This window comes from Centrocercus urophasianus, unplaced genomic scaffold (assembly GCF_019232065.1).
Source record: "Centrocercus urophasianus isolate 14NV4802_14NV808 unplaced genomic scaffold, USGS_Curo_1.0 seq_18, whole genome shotgun sequence".
NCBI lineage: Eukaryota > Metazoa > Chordata > Aves > Galliformes > Phasianidae > Centrocercus > Centrocercus urophasianus.
Genome location: NW_024884733.1, coordinates 22,929,802 through 22,949,865, shown reverse-complemented (window position 1 = coordinate 22,949,865; position 20,064 = coordinate 22,929,802). Strand labels below are relative to the sequence as shown.

The window sequence follows — 20,064 nt, the reverse complement described above, 5'->3', positions numbered from 1 at the left end:
GTACTACAAAAATCCACTGTTCGGGAGACAGGCATGAATAGAAAAGCAGCAGCCATGACTTTTCTATCTTAAGTAGTACATTCAATGCTGAAGAAGGGACAAATTGAACACAAGAAAACAGAATACAGAAACATAACAGGCTAAATTATAACAATATTCAATAAGAAGCAGCGAAAACAGATCGCAGAGAAGTGAAAAACAAACCAATGCAGAAAGTGGGAAGCAGCCATGTGGAAAGAAATTTGCAATAGCAATTAAAGGAGTCACTGAATTAGACAGAAACGTGTCATGTGTGGCAGGAAGCCTTCCACAGCCAAAATAGGCTGCTGTCACATCATGCAGAGGGAATACAACATCGCTGGAAGAGCAGTATGTATAAAAAAAACAAGCAGCTACCTTCAACTGTAACAACAAATGTATGCACTGAAGATGCAAGAAGGAGAACAACAAACTGAAGACAAATGTCAATGATCAGCACGGTTTTAAATCAAGCATGACTTAGGGCTTGAAATGACTTAAGATACAAGATTACGAATGTACAATGTTAGAAGAACATGCTACCCCTTGGCTTAATGGAGACTAAAAGGAGAACCAAAAGCCTAAGATACTTCAAATGTGTAAGTCTGAAGAAATATATTTGAAGCGTGTTACTCAGTGTTACACAAAGGGTGAAATTAAGAAGGGTAAACTATATGATCTAAAACGCAACAGAAAAGGTACCCCAACAGTGAGACCCAGCAAGGTACATCACTGACAGCAAGGGCACCTTCCTCTCCTGCATTCTATTCCAGAAATGGCTATCTTAAAATTTTAGAGCAGAGAGCAACTCAAACATAATACTTAACAAGGGAACAGAAATGGAAGGCAGACTAATTTGATTTAGGTCAGGCTTCAAGTGAAGTGACAGTGACTTCTGAATATTGTGATCCCATCACGCTTCACACAGATTTGGTGCAAGTACACCAAACCTTCAGCTTTCTATAAGATGGCAGACATCCAGAGATTATGTTTGTGAAAGCGTGTTGTTGTAGAAGGAGAGTGGAGGGATGAGGAGGAGAAGAAAAGCAGAGCCACAGTAGAGCCCAACTACTCACTGGGCTCCAGCTTCCCCGCTGGATCAGAACATCACCAGCACAGAGAAAAGAAAACTCTGCCTTAATGAAATACAGCAGAGTTGAGTTTATAGGAGATGTTTGTTACAAGATTGAGAAAATGCTCTCCCACAGAGGAACTACATAACTGAAAGAATCAGGAAAGGCACAGCTGAAGTATGAAAATCCAGCGAATCTTCAAGCCTGGAAGCACTTTGTGTGGAAACAGCAGCAGTAACACTTGAAAGGAAATGGCAGAGGCACATAAAACTGGAGAAAAGGGAATATGCTTTGCAAATTACGTAGGATGTAAAACAGCAGCTATATGAAACGTGGTTGGCCGCAAATTCAAAAAGCTTTGGTACTTCTGTCATTAAATGATTTAATTTAGCAGTATTTAGGGTTTTGTACTAAACAGGCTGTCAGACAACAAAAATCCAAAAGCCACCAGACTAAGAAATCTCACAGCAATTCCGAACAATGACTCAGAATGCTTATTCTGTCTCAAGCAGCCTGCTAATTAAACTCTTTGAGCTCTACTAGCCAGTCTTTCCAATGCACAGAGAACAGTCATTTATTACAGGCCAGAACACAAAATTTAATATTAGCAACAAAACCTGTGTCTGCAGCATTTTTGATCTGATCAGTGAAAACAAATAAAAGCTGCAACCTACCAACTCCAAAGGTTAATCTGCAGTATTAGATTTACTGAGATTACTTTACATAGCATCTGGGAAGATGCTGAGGAAAGTAAAATCACTCAATCATATTCCAAACTGTACTACCTATAAAATTCTGCTGCCTGTAAGTATTTGACTGTATCGAGCCTAATTAAATTTGCTTTAGCTTCAACGTCGAACTTTCAAGAACCGTGTAACAAGAGGATTTTTTTTAAAAGGGTATTTCCAATGTCTGTTAATATTTCTCAGATATTACAGACCTAATGAAAGCTGTTTAAATCTGAAAGTATTAGAACTGCTGTGTGTATTACTAACCAGTTCTATCACTCAAACTTATTGATAATTTCACTGAAAAGGAAACCAGTTCTCAGTAATTGCTTCCTTTCCCTCCCCGGTCTGCAGCACGTTTCCACATACTATTTTCAAAGCTATCAGAAGTAATATGCTCCTCATTTGATTTTTTTCTCCAGATTGAAAAACAAGTCTTTTTAAGGGTGACATAGTCTACCAGTATGTTCTTCAGTGCTACATGCATGGCTCTAGATACACCATGTGCAGAAGTCACAATCACAGGCAGTTCTGGCTGGGTGATCACCACAGAACATGGTACAGATTTTGGTAGATGAGTTCAGTAAGGAGACACTACTTTCCACAATATTAAGCACGTAGGTGGGTAAGCAGTGGAAGGGACAGGACACAAGGAGCAGTCAATTTACACATAATTTCTCCTTCCTTTTGTTTCCAGATGGCAGAGTAGCTCACCTGGAGCAAGAAGATGCCACAGCTTTACAAAAGAAAATCAAGGTAACAAAGCAGCTATTCCAGTGCAGTACAAAGTACCAGGGCAAAGGACCTACCAGCCAGTCTAGCTCCCAAGCTGCTGTTCTTAAGGTCTGGAATTGTTTTGTTTAAGAATGAAGTTTGCAGAACAAGAAAGAAGAAAACAAAATGGGGGGAGAGATGCATGGGTAAATGAAAATGACACAGATACAGTACGTAGGAGAACAGAGGAGTCTAAAAAAGGAATTGCTGGAAAATACTTTTTCCTTGTTACATGCCCTATCTTACCATGCCCTACCTACCAGGGAAACTGAAAACACCCCCTCCATCTAACCAGCAGCATCTTAAGGAAGACGGCCTCATTTTTGGGACCTAGGATGCTGTAAGCAGGAAGAAGCCTGTGGATGTAAATTCAGATGCTTTAAAAACACATGTGAGAACAGACTACCTGTATAGGGCAGCAAGGACATTGTACCTCCTACCACACAAACAACATCCCCTCCAGTGCAGCAACAATTAATCATACTGAGGATGCTGCCATTTATTTGCTTGCAGGTGAATACAGTGCAGTTTTTCACCCATCTGTTGTTTCAACACAGTTTTAAAAACCAACTAATTGAAAAATATTCCAGGCTCCTGTGAATAAAAATGAGTTCAGTTTTCTCCTCAAGCAGATATATTCCACTGATTAAACAGATGCTATGAAAGCCATAAGAACAGCAGTACTGGGTCAGAGCAGCACTCTGCCTAGTCCAATATCCTGTCTTCAGCAGCACCTGCAAGTCAGTAACTTGCACTGAAATTCCCCAGGGAAACAAGCAGTAACACCTGCAAAGTCAGTGACAGATCCTGCTCAAGGAGAACACATTCAACAAACCAAAGCAGTGAGTCAGCCAAAACAGAGCTGGTGAGCAGAATCAGAGAAATAGACCTGGACTTAAAATCATGGAATTGCTCAAGTTGGAAGGGACCTTTATAGGTCATCTAGTCCAACTCTCCTAGAATGAACAGGGACACCCACAGCTAGGTCAGGCTGCCCAGAGCCCTATCTAGAATTCACTGACATGAAGTTTCTTTCTCTTCTTCCTCTACATTTTTAGAGGAAAAATCTCACAGGGAAGAAAGGGGCCCTAAGATTCCCCTAAGACGGGAAACGAGTCAAACCTGAAACAAAGCTCAGAGTCTAAACAGAGATACAGAGGACCTAAACAAGACCCATGCTGTACAATCCACTGTATATGAAGTCAGAGGTTGCAACTCTCTTACCAATGACTGCTCCAGGAAAGGATATGAATCATGAGTCTAAGCTCAGAAATGCCCATTTGCTACCAGAGGCTGAGCATCAGAACAGCTTCCAATAGCTAACAGATTACCATAATCATGTAACTGCTGTTGAGCTGCATACAAAGGTTACTGGACACACAATTTCAGCTAGCAAGTAAAACTATTCTCTAAGAGTGAGTACAGAATAGATAAGCAGCATTAATGATATGCAGTGTAGAAAACTAGTAAATCCTCCTCCCATCTACTCTTCAATATAATGACTGTTTGATTACAAAATGACCCTCTTAAGTCCAATACCTTAGATTTTGAAGCACTGGAGTTTGAACCTCTGAAATTTCCTGAAAGCAAAACACAAGGATTTAAAGTCCAGCAAAGCCTTCATTTAATAGCTATCCCTGAAGAAGTGCTACCCTCTGCAGAGGGTCACTCACTTGAGACACAGCTGAGAAACAGGCTGACTTGATCACGTAAATGGGTCCTCACACAAATTAGATGTATCAGAATGACTCCAAAAGCAGAGATCTGAGGGACAGGATTTAGGACAGACCGGGGTCTGAAGAGGCAGTCTGATGCACAACTCGGATAGCAGCAATAGAGAGGAAAAAAGAGGGGAGTGCTCAATATGTATACTTCCATGGGCAGCAGATCCCAATCTGGATTTGAAGGTCTCAAGGTGACTATTTCCAGTAGCTGAACTGAAGGAAAGCTTGCAGTACTCTTTCAGCTGTAGGGAGAAGCATCTGCACTCTAGAAAAAGTGATGATGGATCAGGACTGTAACAGAAGGGGCAAGAACTTCCTAGCTCATGGAGTCTGAGAAAGCTACTGCAGGCAGGTCAAATCATCCTGATCACAATTTGTAAGACACAATCTTATAGCCAAGAAGAAACTCCTACCACAGTGTAAAAAGCAGAGTCTTGTGAAAAGAAAGCAGGAGCTAGGGCAGTTGCAGAACTATTTAGAGTGGTTTTGCACAGGTCACTTCTGTCCTTGGACAAACTGTCTAAGGAGAGAGCTGGACAGATGAGCAGGGTTAACTGCAGCAGTTAACTGCTGCAGCATGGCATGGCTCAAATGCAGAAGATCTTGAGCAGCAGACAATGGATGAGTGCTTGGAAAATCAACCTTGGAGCCCTGGAAGGTGAAGTATCTCTTGGTGCACTGCTTACTGCTGCCTTAATAGGCCCCAGCTCAGCTGGAAGAGGGCACAGCATTAACAGACAGTGCTGCCCATCTCCCAGTGCTTCACTGGAGTTTATTCCTTTTCTCCCTTTTATCCTCGTCTTCCTTGCGCTAAAAGGAAAGAAACAAAGAAGCTAAATACTGGAAAGCTGGACAAGTGCTGAAGCACAGACCTTGTACATTAAAAGGCACTATGGTTTAAAAAAGGGAAAGCAGAACACTGGAGCCAAGGACAGATAGTCACCTAACAGAGGATTTCACCAATCAACCCACTTCACCTGTTTCATGGTAGATGGAACATCTTTATGCATGTGAAGGGCAAAAGAAGCCTTAGACAAGGGCAGCAGATGCATGGAAATGCCTTACCAATAGCCTTCTATCAAGAAGTCACAGTTCCAGAAGTAAATATGCCAGTGCTCTACAGGAAACAGTACTTGTAACTTATTAGACTTGACAGGAAGGTGTTATTTACTCAAAACAAAGAGAACTACAGAGTAAACTAAAGCACGCAAAGAAGGCATCTGACACTTCAAAACTGTCCCAGTATTCAGACTGCTTAATCACAGAATGGCACAGGTTGGAAGGGACCTCAAGGATCATGAGTCTCCAACTCCCCCGCCACAGGCAGGGCCACCAACCTCCACACTTAATACTTGACTTCAGTTAATTAGAAAGGTTGTTCTCAGCTCAAGGGTCAAGCCTTCTTGCTCTCTGCCTATTTGCCTCTACACTTAAACTACTTCTCCCCAAATAATCCAGAAATGAAAATTCTTTTGTTCACCCGTGCAGAACATGCTCCAGATAACTGCAGAGGTGATAAAGAAAGTGACAGATGCAAATTTGGTCATTATCCCCTGTGTTTGGAAGAGACATCAACTCAAGCCAAATACATTTTTAGAAACCTGCCAAGATGGTCATCATTACTTCTGTGTTCCTTCCCATACAGCACTGATGAATTTACTTCACACACTTAATGCAAATACTCATTTAGCTGATCAATATTTGAGAACTGTCTTGAATCCTTAGCCTTTAAAATAGGCTAAAGCTTTATTTCAGTGTTACTTATCTCCTCTCCAGCAGAGAACATACTTCAGGAAATCAGAAGCTACAAAAATAAATTGATTTTAATTTGGTGACCTAGTTATTTTACCAAGCCTTTAATAGCATTCAGAACCATATAGTTATAATATGGATTTTGGGTTTAAAGAACTCTGACATGCCTGCTTTTTATGTCTTCCAGTATTTTACCTTCCTTGTGCAACAGATGTTACAAAAAACAATTATAGCCAAAAGTTAAAGCATGCTCTGTATTCCATCTGATTTATAGAAAGTCCCTTTTTCCAGAACACACTGCAAGAGTTCTGTTTTCATGAGGACCTGATTTTCAGCTATGCTGTTCTGACCACTCTTTCCACACTGCATTTTGACCATGGACTCACCTCTGATGTACATCATCTCCTCCATATCTACTGAAACATAGCAAGGCCAATCTCGAATCACTTCCTGAACAACTGAAGGTAATTCAGTGAATTTGACATTATTTTCCAGTTAAAAGAACTCCAGTAGAGTACTAACTCTGCTGCATATTCATCTATCTCCCCTACTTCATTTCAGCAAGTATTAAGCCCTTTACTTTTAAAGAAGTGAAATGGAAGGAAGTAAAATACTACTGTTCACAAGTTTTTTTCATCCTCCCTCATTTGGGTTACTAAATGTTGCCCACTAAATGCAAGTTAAATCCCAGAATTGTATTCACTTTGCAAATGGTGAATGCCACAATACACAGCGTTCTTCTATTCTGAAGGACTGCAAATTCTCATCTACCACTGGAACAAAGCAGCCGCTGTCAAGCTGATCTGACAAGATCTATACCAAATAAGTAATCAGAGATCAGTGACTGGTTATCACTGCTTCACAGAGAATTACCACAATATCCTTCCAAGTCAACAAGGGAATAAACTATCTCTACAAGGTATTTTTCTCCTAAACCCTGTTATTAGGTAGGCTTTATGCCATGAGGCATGAGTTTACATACTTCCTAAACGTTTTTATAAATCTTATCAATCTAATCCCTACATTTTGTAATCCTGTCTATTTAATGTATTTTGAATGGGCAAAAACTGCTGGAACCGGTAACATCTCAAAATGGGATGAACTTCCCAAGCACAATCACCGAACAGGACATCTAATGTAGAAGCAGTTGATGCCCAGAGCAGGCTGTTTCACAGCGAGCTATTCTTATCTGCATATGGGCCATATAGCTATTTTCTTCTTCCCAGTAGGAAAGATTTTCTGTTTGCCCTTTTAAAGAACTGCTACAGCAAACATATATAAAGCACCGGTTGTCTTTGTACATGAAGTTCCTACAGCTCCTAAGCATAAGTGATTCAACAATTTATTTTAAAATAAACAGGTATTTCACCCCATGTTAACAAAAAAACAGTACAGTTTTAATATCTCAGCAACTTCCAAGCTGTGTCTTTCCAGTTCAGAGTACACCACCCAACTGTCACCTACTGTCATGAACTGTATTACATAAAGGTCTCTTTCCTAAAGAGAAATACAACTAGTAGTCTTGCTTCTGCTTTGCATCTTTCATTATGGACTTGATTTTCAAGCTTTTCAAGTTTGCTCCTGACCCCAAGATGGATACTGTGACTTCCCTCTTACCTACTCTGTCAGGCAGCAAAATCTCCCACTGAAATAAAACTTAGCTCCAAGCAGTGGGCCAATACCTGAAGAGGCTGGCTTACTATGCTTAAGTACTGTTTTCTTGCTTTTGCACACACTGTCAGACTCAAAAACTTCCCTTCTGGAGAGTCTTACTATTAGGCAACATGATGATAGCTGGCTTTCTTCCCTCTTGCCTCCTAGGGTCACTGTCACCTCTTGCAGTGCCAATTAATGGCTTCTCCTGAGGATACAGACCCTTTTCCATGCAAGGCTCTCAGAGAGTCATTGGTCCTGGATGTGAGAATTAGAACTGCTTTAAAAAAAATTTAAGTGCTAGATTTCACAAAGTGCCAGATAAGAAACCTCAGCACAAAGCATCCCAGACAGAACCAGCAGTTCAGCACCATTCACCATCTAGTCCCGGTTAAATTACATGCGTGCCTTTCGTTTTACAGCAGCACATCCTGGTACTTGTTTGTAAGCCATTTCTTATACAGGGAGCTTGAAAAAAGAAAAAAAACAACTAGTACAGAGATGAAAGATACCAGCTTCACCCATCACAGGGTTCTGGAGCAGAGCAGGTTCACACTGGTGTGCTGGGAGTACTGCCAGAGTATCCACACCACTGCAGGCTCAATTTACTGGTGCCTGTAGAAGTAAGCTGACATTGTGAACACTGCTCACATGGAAGACTGTGCCTGTCTCATGATACTGTATAATTTGTGATTCTGCCATTTTGTAGCTTTTAGTTGCTGGCTGGACAATCCACTGCTAGACAAGTTAGTAGTTCTCTCCTAACATGCTCTAACACAGATGATACCAATTTGAGTCACCTGTTTCTCCATTCTGTCTCTGAATCATCAATATTTATATTTACAATGCCATGATTATTTGTGAAATGCAATCTGAATCCTGGTCTGTATCAGTTCTGTCATACTTGAAATTACAATAAAACACTTGAAACTGTATAATCAAGAAGAAATTCAAAAGGAACAATTTAAAACAGAAATGCTTTTTGGGGATAGGAGCAATGAAGTTCCTTGATTACGCATGCAAAGAACATCAAATTGCACCACAAGCAGGAATATGCGCTCTTGTCATATGTTAAGTGATGCATAGAAATCCTGTATCAATAAATATTCTGCTTTACAGTGTGCCTGAATCATCGTAAGGTATGAAAAGAGTGAGATCTGAGGATTTTAGATACTGTTCATTTGAAGATCAGGTGATATGAATTGCTCTGTAGAATACAGAGAAAAAAATGTAATTCAGAAGAGCTCAGATCAAGTAAAAAAAAAAAATCAAATACCATTCTTAACAAGCACCTTTCTTCTCCCACCCACAAACAAGGACAACAAGGATGTGGTTGGCTAGCAGTGCTCACGATGCTTCTTATAGTCACTACACTGAGTTAATCTTTTACCTCCAAGGATGGGACAGAAGGTCAGGAAATTCTGAGAAAATAAATGCTGATGAACTCAAGCCATTCCCTTCCCCAGCTTAAGTCAGAGATTCACTGCTAGCTTTCTTGGAACAAAAGAAGAAATGAAGTGCATCTGCAAAAACATGCAGTTTAACATCACTTTAAGCATAGAGACTCATATCCATCCAAAAACCATAGTGCTTCTCCATAAATTTATCTCCTTTCATCTAAAGCTGTACTAAAATGTCTATGCCATTTGTGTTTGTTTTTTTTTTTCCCAAACTCAAATTCCTTCTCCTCATTTTTGGAAAGCAGCTGATTAAACCTGAACAACTGGGTTGTTGGACGAAATATGCTGTAGCTATGAAATGGTACAGCAGGGACCAGTTTCACTGTTAATTTAAAATGCTAGAATTAATTAGGTAGTGTAAATGAAGAATTTAATAAGCACACTTTACAACCACAAGTTCTGCTTTTATTAAACATCCCAGCCAAATGAAGGCAACTATCTTCAGTCTGTTTTTCCTTTTCTCGCTCCCTTAAAATCTCTGCAGTGAAAAAAGCATTTTCCTATCGCAGCCCCTCCCCCATAATTAAAATTTATGCCTGACTTCCATCTCCTCTTTCAAGTCATTAGCATCTTTTAAAAATGCTACTGTATATCCTGCCTGTTCTGCAAAGCTACCAAACAAAACCCAAGTTTACAATTTTGGTTTTGAATACCAAATTAAAGGCTGTCTTAGAAGCTGTCATCCCTATTCAACTCAGCACGGTGTACTACCAAATTAGCATATATTTTTTAGTAAGGGAACATGGTTGTTTAAACATGTGTCTTTCCAAAACGAGGGGTAACATCACGAATCAATTTCCTTAAGAAAAATCTAATGCTGTTCTAAAAGACCTGCAAAAAGCCTCAGACCAGATGATGATTGCTGACACGTAGTCTTTAATCCACTTAAAATAAAACAGCTCAGACCACAAATTCTCTCAAAGGGATACTTTAAAAGACTTTGGTTAGCTTTAACTCCCTGAAGGAAAAAAAAAAAAAAAAAAAAAAACACCAACCTTTTGAGAATCTAAACATTTTTTCACAGTATCTGTGCACCTGCTTTAATGGGATAGGGAGCACAGAAATTTCATTGGTTCATGCAAAAATATTCAGTCTAACCTCAGAAATATGTTGAAGACTTTAAAACATGGTTTCTCCAGACTAGCTACTTAACATGATTTGGTCTGTGACCTTTTCCATGCCTCTAAAGAAATATTTTAACATTTGTTTACCAGCATGCATTTAGCTGAGATTTAAGATAAAGTTCTGAACAAACGATGAAAAATTCAAAAGCAGACAAACCCAAACTAATTGTTTCAGACCTTCACGAGTTCAGCGCAAGCAGCTTAAGAATTTAATATTTCTTCTACAGTACAGCTTCACTGTCAAATAAATCTACAGTGATTTTTAATATGGAAACGCAGCAGAAACCCCCTGGGAAGTCAGTTACTCCTTAACAGCCTACTGCTTTAGCAACCCTGAATTAACACAAGGGTGAAAATCGCATCCTGAAGTGTAGTGATGCTGTATTATCACAGGTCCTGGCGGCTTTTTTCCTATCCGAATTTCGTTTGGTTAATTTCTACTTGCATCACATTTTAAAACATGAAGGCTCTTACATCACACAGGGATGGTGTCCAGAAAGCATATATATATATATTTTTTTCTTTTTAAATAAAAAGGAATATTTGCTATGAAGTTACTGACTTTAACTCTTAATAAGCTTTTCAAAGAAAAAATATAGGTAAAAAGCTACCCAAGAATACGTCAGTGAGATCACATCAATTTTCTCACATCTTCAAATACAGAGACAAAAGCCTGGAGATGAAATATAACAAGCAGATGAAGTAACAGCTCTCCTTACAAAGGCTGCCAATTCTCTACAAAAACAACACACTATCTACAATTCTGATATTCCGTTTCAAGGAAATCCCCATCAATGAAGAATACAGGAGGCAAAAAAGTTACTAAAATACAAGACCTGCCACAACCAAAATTCAAGCGAGGCACACTTGTAGAGAGTCAGTAATTCACTTGGGTCTCGAGTAACTCAAGTAACTTGCAGTTCTCTTTGCCAGACCATTTTCAGACTGAAAAGAAAAAATACCTGGGGCTAAAGCTTGTTTGGTAGTAGGAATCAAGTGTCATATTGGGACAGACAGGCACGTAAAAGCAGAGAACTTGAGCTCTCAGCATGGACAACTTTTGTAAAGGAGAGTAGAGCAAACTGTTTTTAAGTTGAAAAAGAAGAAGAATAAATAAAAGAAGTCAACTTGATTTTTCAATCTGTTTTTTCCATACCCTGAAGCTGTGCCCTAATCAGAAAATATATTGAAATAGATACATCATGGTCAACGTGCAAACAGAAAGCTCTGCCGGACTACACTTCTGAGGACTTGAGCTGCCCTGGGGCTACTGCCATTTATTATGTGCCTTGCGTTAAACAAGAACACTGCTGTATGTCAGAAGTAAATAAAGAAGAAACATTGCATGTTTGGAAGCACTAAGCAGATAACCCTAATGCTGCCAATAAAACAGCTGCCAGGCTGTTACAGATGTAGGTATGAAGACTTGTCTTTTCAATTCCTCATTTTGACAGCGCCTCTTTCCAGATGATGCACACTCAAACTGCCAAGAGCGCATACTTGAGAAGGGACTGCTCCTGTGCTAGAACCCTTTCCTTCCCAAGTCTGCTGCACTTGGTGCTAAACATAACACTGGTGACATGCTGATCAGCAGAGATGTTTCAGCTCTTCACCACCTACAGTGCAAGTAGACACAACCTATAAAACTAACCTATAAAGCAAACTACATGATGTCACTGCTCACCCTGCTGCTGTTCTGTCCATCAGTGAATTTCTGGTTGTGGCAGCAAGGATGCGGAGTAAGTGAAGTGCATCAGCACCTACCTACACCTTCTTCAGCAGAAGCGGAGACACCACTGTCTTCCATGAGGTAAGATCTGTAATTGGAAGCTTTCCTTGTTCTGAAGGCACCAATCAACGGGTGCTACCACACAAAGAGGTCACTGCAAACTATGGTGTTTTAGGGAACAACATTCATTAACCAATAATCACAAACGTTCAAATGAGAACTGGAGCAGTAGCTCCTAACTACACACCACTGCTGCTCCAGGAAGCTAGAGATAAGGGGCTGCGATGGACACATAACCACTGTTGCTCTGAAATGTTAACGTGCAGAAGTTTGATGAAGGTATTATGAAGTCCATAAGAAAGCAAGAGTTATAAATTGTTGGTTGGCTCAAGCAATTCAGATGCATTTGTATAACTGAGTCAACATTAATCAGGAAAAATAGAAGAATGATGAGGAAAGCCATGTCATCATCTGAGCTCTGCTGCAAGAAGCTGCCTAGGAAGCATTAAATGCATGCACACTGGTAGTGTCTGCCCCACTCCCCAAAGCTGTATGTGAGCTGAAGAACAAGGGTTCACCTGTAAATCTACAGCCAGTACACAAAACTGAAAACTAAAGGTTTGAAGGTTTTAAAGGTCAGAAGAAGCTTGCCATAATACCTGCAGCATTTCTAAGCACTTGCAATATGAGCACTGAGGTTTTGCTGACCTTAAGTGTAAACAGACCCTGATGTACAGGAAAGCAATGCTGAAGAGCTTACCTGTGATTTTGTCTCTCACGAGCTTGCAGGATTCTATTTCACCAATGCTCCCAAAGAGACTCCTGAATTCCTCCTGGGTCATGTTCTGGGGTAAATAGTTGACTATGAGGTTGGTTTTGCTGTCATCTGTGGCAGCCCCCGTCTGCATGGGGGAAGGGCAGTTTCTACTGTTGCTGGAGGGTCCATTGGTTGTATTGGAAGTAGGGCCATTCGACACCTGAGGCTCCATGGTGCTAATTATCTAAATTAAAAAAAAAAAAAAAAAAAGAAAAAGAGAAGAAACCTTAAGTTTCATAGATATAACTGCTGTTTTTAAAAGATACTTACAAACGAATGAGTAGGTAGCATTCACGGCCAATTTAGATACTTCAACAAAAGAAACCGGCTTGATTCCTCTGTTATTGTTGCAAAGTAGGTCATGCTAGTCTTTGGCTGTGAGCATATACTAAGATGCAGTTTAAAAAAATCCTTTTTAGTTAATGCAAAGCTGATTTCTGCTTTCATCACACAGCCATTTTCACAAATGTATATTTAAACCACATAAATTTAATTATAATTTAAGGTAATAATCATAATTAAAATTATAGTTCCATTAAATCAGATGAAATAAGTGTATGGCTCTATACGAAAAGGTAAAATATTTTACCTATTTAATAACTGTATCACAAAGTGCAATGACAACAATATTAACCAAGCACATACGGGCTGTCTTTAGTTAATAAAGGCACTGTGTCCCAAGACATACCAGTTACTGGTTCCAGGGATGACCTATATTCTCCAGTTATATTTTCACTAACGAACTGACGCCTCTTTAAATAATAAAGCCCTGGATCTGCAATCTTCAGAGATACAAAGGTCCTCAGATAAGTTACTGGAAAGGTTTAATCAGATAAAGCTTATTCAGTGCAGAATGGTATTTTAACAAGTGGTTCTAACTTGAAACATGAAACTCCAGTTTTTCCACCAAGACTTCTCCAAAATGCCAGGTAAGAAGCTATTTTGCTCACACAGACAGGCAACAATGTCCCTGCTGTCACAAGTGTGCCCAACCATGTGGGCACAGCTGCCTGCCATGCCCCTCCACCTGCAAGATACACACTAGAGAAGGCAGTCTGCAGCAGAGCTATACAGACATGGATGAAAACAAACATGGGTGCTTCAAGGCTCTGCAGGGACCTGCTGTGCCCATGGCTGGGGCAGGACAGAGTGAGCAGGAGCCACGGGAAGCTGCACCACAGGAAGGGCATGGAGGAGAGCTACTAGCACTGAGCCTCATGCTCATTTCATCCTGTAGTTATTATAATTACTCATGACTTAATTAGCTTTCTTTTTTGAAACCAGGGAGGTATGTATTGCGACAAATTAGGCTTGTAGTTGGGTGAGAGGGGGGCACCAGAACAGACAAGTGTGATCTAAAATTAACTGTACCAAGGTGCTTAAGTCTCTAATTAGCTTAAGTTCTGGTCAGCATTTTTTGTTTTTACATTGATACATGTGTCTTTATTTAAAGCTACATTTATTAAATAATCCTTCATTTTCATCAATGGAAACAAGTTTTAAATTACTACTGATTTTGATTACTGGACTCCAGAATACATTACGCGGTTTGACCATTTCCAAATAAAAGGAAACCTTGCTACATTATGCTTAAACAGCAAGGCCTTCAGCCACAAAGCAGAACAGTTCCAAAGAAGTGCTAACCTTGGGGCAGCCAGAAGCCTCAGAGCCCCACTGCCCACTTCGGCAGCCACGCGCGCCCAAACTCCGACACCTTGGGTGAGGCAGCCCCCAGCCATACGTTCAGCACTGCAGACCTTCTGCTTACCCAGAATTGGCCATACTCTCTTCCCCAATCCGATTTCCGACACGTATTTACTCACACACACTAAGTGCTTCAGATACCACTAAATCTGTTTAGCTCAGATGTCCAGCTGGAAGATAATCTTTTGATCTCTGCATCTCTAGCCTTACAGCGGGTTCTTGCTCCAATCCTAAGCTTTGCTAATAACCCGCTGCCCATGCAGGCTCCTGCCATCCTGAAGATAATACACCGAGCTCAGCAAGCTTATATTATTCATATGCACACACACACACCATATAAGTCTCATTAAAGTAAAATCCAGTTGGGGTTTTCCCGCTGTTCCCCCCCTCAGGAGCTGAGGAGGAGAACACAGGCCATCTCAGGCAGGACAAGGCCTGGTCCTGTCCCACCAAGCAAAACCTGACAGTTAGCCAGGGTCAGTCAGAAGATGGCAGCGACACAGACATGGCTAACAGCAGCTCTAAGTCATCCCACTCTATCCTTCCCAACACAAAAGCCACCAGACACACTGCAGTTTTAGGTACTGGCCCTGGCCCTCTGAAGCCAAGAGAAGCACTTCTTGTGGCTCCAGCTGCAGCAGAAGCTGGCCTTCAGCACGGCGTGCTGACAGAGCTATGTCACCTATTATTAGCAGCAGCAACAAAAGCTATGTACAGTTTCCCATGATAAACAGAAACCTCAATCTCTTCAAAAAAATCTACTCAAAATTTGAAGCTGTGTCCTACTTCTGCATTTCGCAAACTCTTTTTAGCTGCATCTTAAGTATGCTTACCTTCTACTCTATGCAGTAAATACAATTTAAGGTATTTAACAAATACAGAACATTGGGAGTAACCTAGGCTGCTCAGTGAAGTCTGTTCTTGAACAAATACACTTCCTCATATAGCATCTCCAAATATTTCAGCATAAGCCAGTGTGACCCCAGGCACCAGGGTTTCCTCCTGGCTGCTCTTAGCTCCAGTCAATCTCCAGATCAGTCATTTTACACATATGTACTGATTCATATCATTAGTAAAAACTTAGGAAATTAACACTAACAAGAAACATAAATCCCAGTCCTCCTTTTCAATACTGTCCTCAGCCCTGCAAATCAATGAGAACACTGATAGCAGCTGACTTAACATCAAGAAGCTGCCAGCACACTGTTCTTTGAGTACATGTAGTTTCTCCTCATGTTAAGTTTCAGCACACCATTCACTTTGGCCACAACATGAAGACGGCAACTTTGAATTCAATACTTATACCGCAATATGAATATTTTTTCAAGATGATGCTACAGTTTCCTCAGCAAATAGTTCATTCTGACTATGTTGTAATTACTGCTGATAACATTAATTAATATTAGTACTTTTTATAAAATCATAAATTATGAAAGGAGGTTATGAATTTATCTTTAGCTCATGAAGGGCTCCCCTGGATATCAACAAAATAAGCATGGAAAACCCACCAGCGACTGCATACAAAGATTTTTTTGCAATATAAATATGCTGTAATTCCTTAAAGATCAGTTATACCTCCTTACATGTTACTTCAATCTAGCAACATCTTTGTTGTTCTGCAGCCCTTCTCTAACCTACTTTAGCTGGAATCCCACTAATACAACCACCATGTGCTAACGTGCCCGTGCTACTGGTACAGAATCACAGCTTTTTGCTCCCTTCTCACTCCTCTTCTATATGCAGATGAACAATAACTGAAGAAAAAGTAAACTGCAGTTACTATTTTTATGCATTAGTAATTTAAGCACCAATACTTTGAGTGCTACGTGTTTGTAATGTTCAAAACCAAAATTTCTACGATTGCAATTGTGGTGGTGTTTTTTTTTTTTTTAAAGTTAAAAAAGGCAACTCGTACCTCAAATTCTAGGTACATTTCAGACTGCTGCCTATAAGAATTGCTTCCTGGTGTACTACTTTTCTCAGGATGGCAATGCATCAGCCAGGCACCAGGTATTTTGGTTTGACAGATTTCACAAAGGAAAGCTTTGCTGCTCAGGAATTCAGCATCAGCCTTGCCCGCATTCTGCAATACACTGCTTACCAAAAGTCTTAGTATAACCCCTGCTACAAAATATCAGCAGCAAATACACAGTACAGCAATCCCTATGTTCCAAACTACATCTCAGAAATACTTACCATATCTTCTTATACATTTTCTCCAATTAATTCAATTAATTTAGTGCTGTTGAATTATTAGTGCCAACAATAATGCAAAGAGTACCTGTATGTATAAACAAAGCGATTACAAACCTTAAACAAGCCACAATGACTGACATTTATCTTCAGCTGCTGTTACAGTAAGTGTGTAACATGCATCTATCATTACAAAGCACAGTTAATGAATCATTTAGAAAACTACCCACAGACTGAATTAACACAGGCTTATCTTCCTATTGCATGCATAAACAATAGCCAATGGCTTCATAAATGTAAATATACATGTTTTATATTTACAAGATTTGCTCTCAGTAGACTGAAAGAGATCTGTCTGTTGAACTGAAAGACTGTCACAAGCACACACTGCGAGGAGTGTGTGCTCAGCAAATTATTTAACACTCATTCTTGTTATTCAAGTTACATAAGCTCTGCTGCCCATTTTCCACAATAAAGAGAAATTTATTTTCGACGTCGAAAAAAACAGAGCAGCAATTAACAATCTCAAAAATAAGCATATGCGCAGGCACTGAAGTTTTAAACATACCACAACCTCTCCCTTAAGAGACTGAACAAAATCCTAAGGACTCTAAAGGATTCGTGTGGACAGCTCCATTTTGAGGACTCAGAAGTCAAAATGTTATCTATGAATAATAAACTGTTCACAGCACTTAAATGCCAAGAAAAACGATGGTAAATTACACCTCATGAAGAATTCATAAGGTCTAATTTTATTTTATTTCTAACTGTTCATTAATGAACAAACTCAGAACATTCTCTCGAAAAAATTTAAATAATGCAAAGCTCTTACTTCATCTAAAAAAGCTCTTTAATTAGCATTGCAAGTTGTTTGCTTTTACACGGGAAAACAAATGGTGCCATGGCAGAGGTCCCACAGCCATCTCCTGAATAAGATGACAAAAGGAAAAACAAACAGAACCTCTCAAACAAAACAGAGTCACAATAGTTTTCTTTCTATAGAAAGAAACAGGTTTTTAAACTCCCAGCTTCTCTCTTCCTCTGAAAGCAAGGAAGTCAGCATGGCACACCAGCCTGGTCTCACAAGAACCTTCCCTGTAGGCTGAAAAGCCCAGTTTGCAGGAGCTGCCTGAGCTGCCCAGCCACAGGCCTTCCATCAGCCCCCACCAACAGGAACTGCCATGCTAAAGCCAGAGGGTCCCTCACAGGCACTGAAACAAGGAGCTTTAAGACGTGGCCTCCCTCAGCACCGTACGGCCCTACTCCAATCTCATGCTGCTCCTTCTACTCACTTCACTGGCATTAAGCACAGCTCTACATTGACTGAATTCTGCTGGATCATAAAAATCAGGACAAATCTTGTCTTCCTCTCACTGGAATGTTTAAAAACAATAAGCCAGAGCTCCAGCAGCACAGTAACAGGCACATCTCTTCCACACACACTCACAAGTGCCCTTCCCCTCCCCTCCAGAGGAAGGGATACTTGATGTCTTAAAAACAGATTTGGTCAAAGACTCAGCTGAAGATGAGCAGTCACTGCTGAGGGTGGCAAGGCCTCAGTCTTCTTACTGATGCGTTTCAGAACGCACTGTACTCAAGTTGAAATGGTGTCCAAATGTTTTCACCATGTTCACATTTACCAGGTGCCACAAGAGCACACAACTGATCCCAGTGGAGAAGACAAATGCATTCACTTCAATAGACTACTTCTGTTCAAACAAGAAAGTTATTTTCATAGCTCAGCTTGCCTTGATCTAGTTTGTTACAGGCTGTTGTGTGACAGTGCCAAAACAAAACAGCCTGCCCCCAAATCGCAGCACAATGAATGTAAAGTTTATTGGCAACATGACTTACCACAGTAATGCCTGAAGGACAGAACTGATACTAGCATCAAGTTATGCCAGATACTGTCAGGGTAAGGACTGTTGCTGCACCAACACAATGAAAAAGTTTATTTTTATTTCAGATTTTGCAGAAGAGGCAAAGCAAAATAAACCAAAAGGAAAGTATCTTAGCAGACTGCTGTAGACACATGGTAAGCTGTGACAGCTCTAGAAGGGTAACTGTATCTTCAAACCCAGCCTAGTCACAGGGTTACCTTTCCTTACAAAACTGGTAAAAGGCAAAACAGCAACTCATGATTTATCTGCACCTCACCAAGCGGTAATAAATGCTTTCTGCTCCCACAGAGTATGGGATTTACAGGTTACGTTTGACTTCCATGACAAAAAAGATCGGGTGGAAAAAAAAAGGCAAAACACTCAAGTAAGTTGGATCCATTTCAACATCAAGGTCTGACTAGAGGAAGCCCTCCTCAGAGCTACATGTCCAATAACCACACAACAGATAGTAACAAATGCACCATATCAAAAACTTCACCTGGTTTCTTATCCTCATTGCAGGTACTCTGAGGTTGAGAAACAGGACTGGGAAGCACTACAATTAGGATCCTGTAGTTCAGCACTCCTCAAACGAACAGGAAGCATGCTGAACTGGAGAGCAAGCACAGGCAACCACCCCAGACACAGCGATTTCTGGGAAGCAGAATAAAGCAAGCACTTGTGAAAGGACACCGTCAGAAAGAGAGCATGGAAACAACTTCATCATACGCATTACCTCAATCCACAGTAACTGTGGTTCTTTATGAACTTCTAGCAGGCTTGATTTCCATCATGGCAAGCAGCTCCTTCGCTTTAAGATGTCTATGAAGAAACTGCACACTTTGGAAACTTCAGCACAGTTCGGTTCTATTCTTCAGTGCTCTCCAAGCACCAAGCAAAGGCCTACAGCAATATGCCAAACAGCCGTGGAGTGCCCAAGCAGCTGGACTTCATGATTTTAAGTCCCTTCTGCCTGAAACATTCTATCAGCACGAGGGATAGGAAGAACTAAGGTAAGAAGCAGCATCAAGGAAGTTACCTACTACCCCTGCATGAGGTTAACTCTTCCAAAAGAAAACTGACTTCTAGGAAATCAACCAGTTATACTTTAGAGTCATTTCACTAGAATTTGCTTGTAATCATTTCTGACATTGAACTTCATTTACATATGAAGATATAAGAGAATTCAGCCTTGATTTCACAGTATTCAATCACAGCTCTGGAATGCAGCATCAAAGGAAGCAATCAGAAAACACCAGGAGAGGAAAGTGGATGCATTTTGGGTCAGCTTGATAAGTTCTACAACCAGCTTAGCTTAGAATACTTTATATTTCCTTGTGTGCCACACATCACAGCCCTGAATATGGTTGTGGCAAGGACAGGACATGGCATGGACCTGTGTGCCATAACAGGGTCACCACTGTTCCTGCCCACT

General features: G+C 40.4%; 1 protein-coding gene across 5 annotated transcripts in view; it reads right to left on the bottom strand.

Annotated features, from left to right (window-relative positions):
* The window catches only part of ELAVL4 (ELAV like RNA binding protein 4), a 72,064-nt gene that overhangs the window by 26,033 nt on the left and 25,967 nt on the right, over positions 1-20,064 (bottom strand). For all 5 annotated transcript variants that reach the window (XM_042819584.1, XM_042819581.1, XM_042819583.1 and 2 more), the window contains exon 2: positions 12,796-13,036. In XM_042819584.1, coding sequence (XP_042675518.1) covers positions 12,796-13,036 — 241 coding nt within the window. The remainder of the gene's footprint in view (positions 1-12,795; positions 13,037-20,064) is intronic.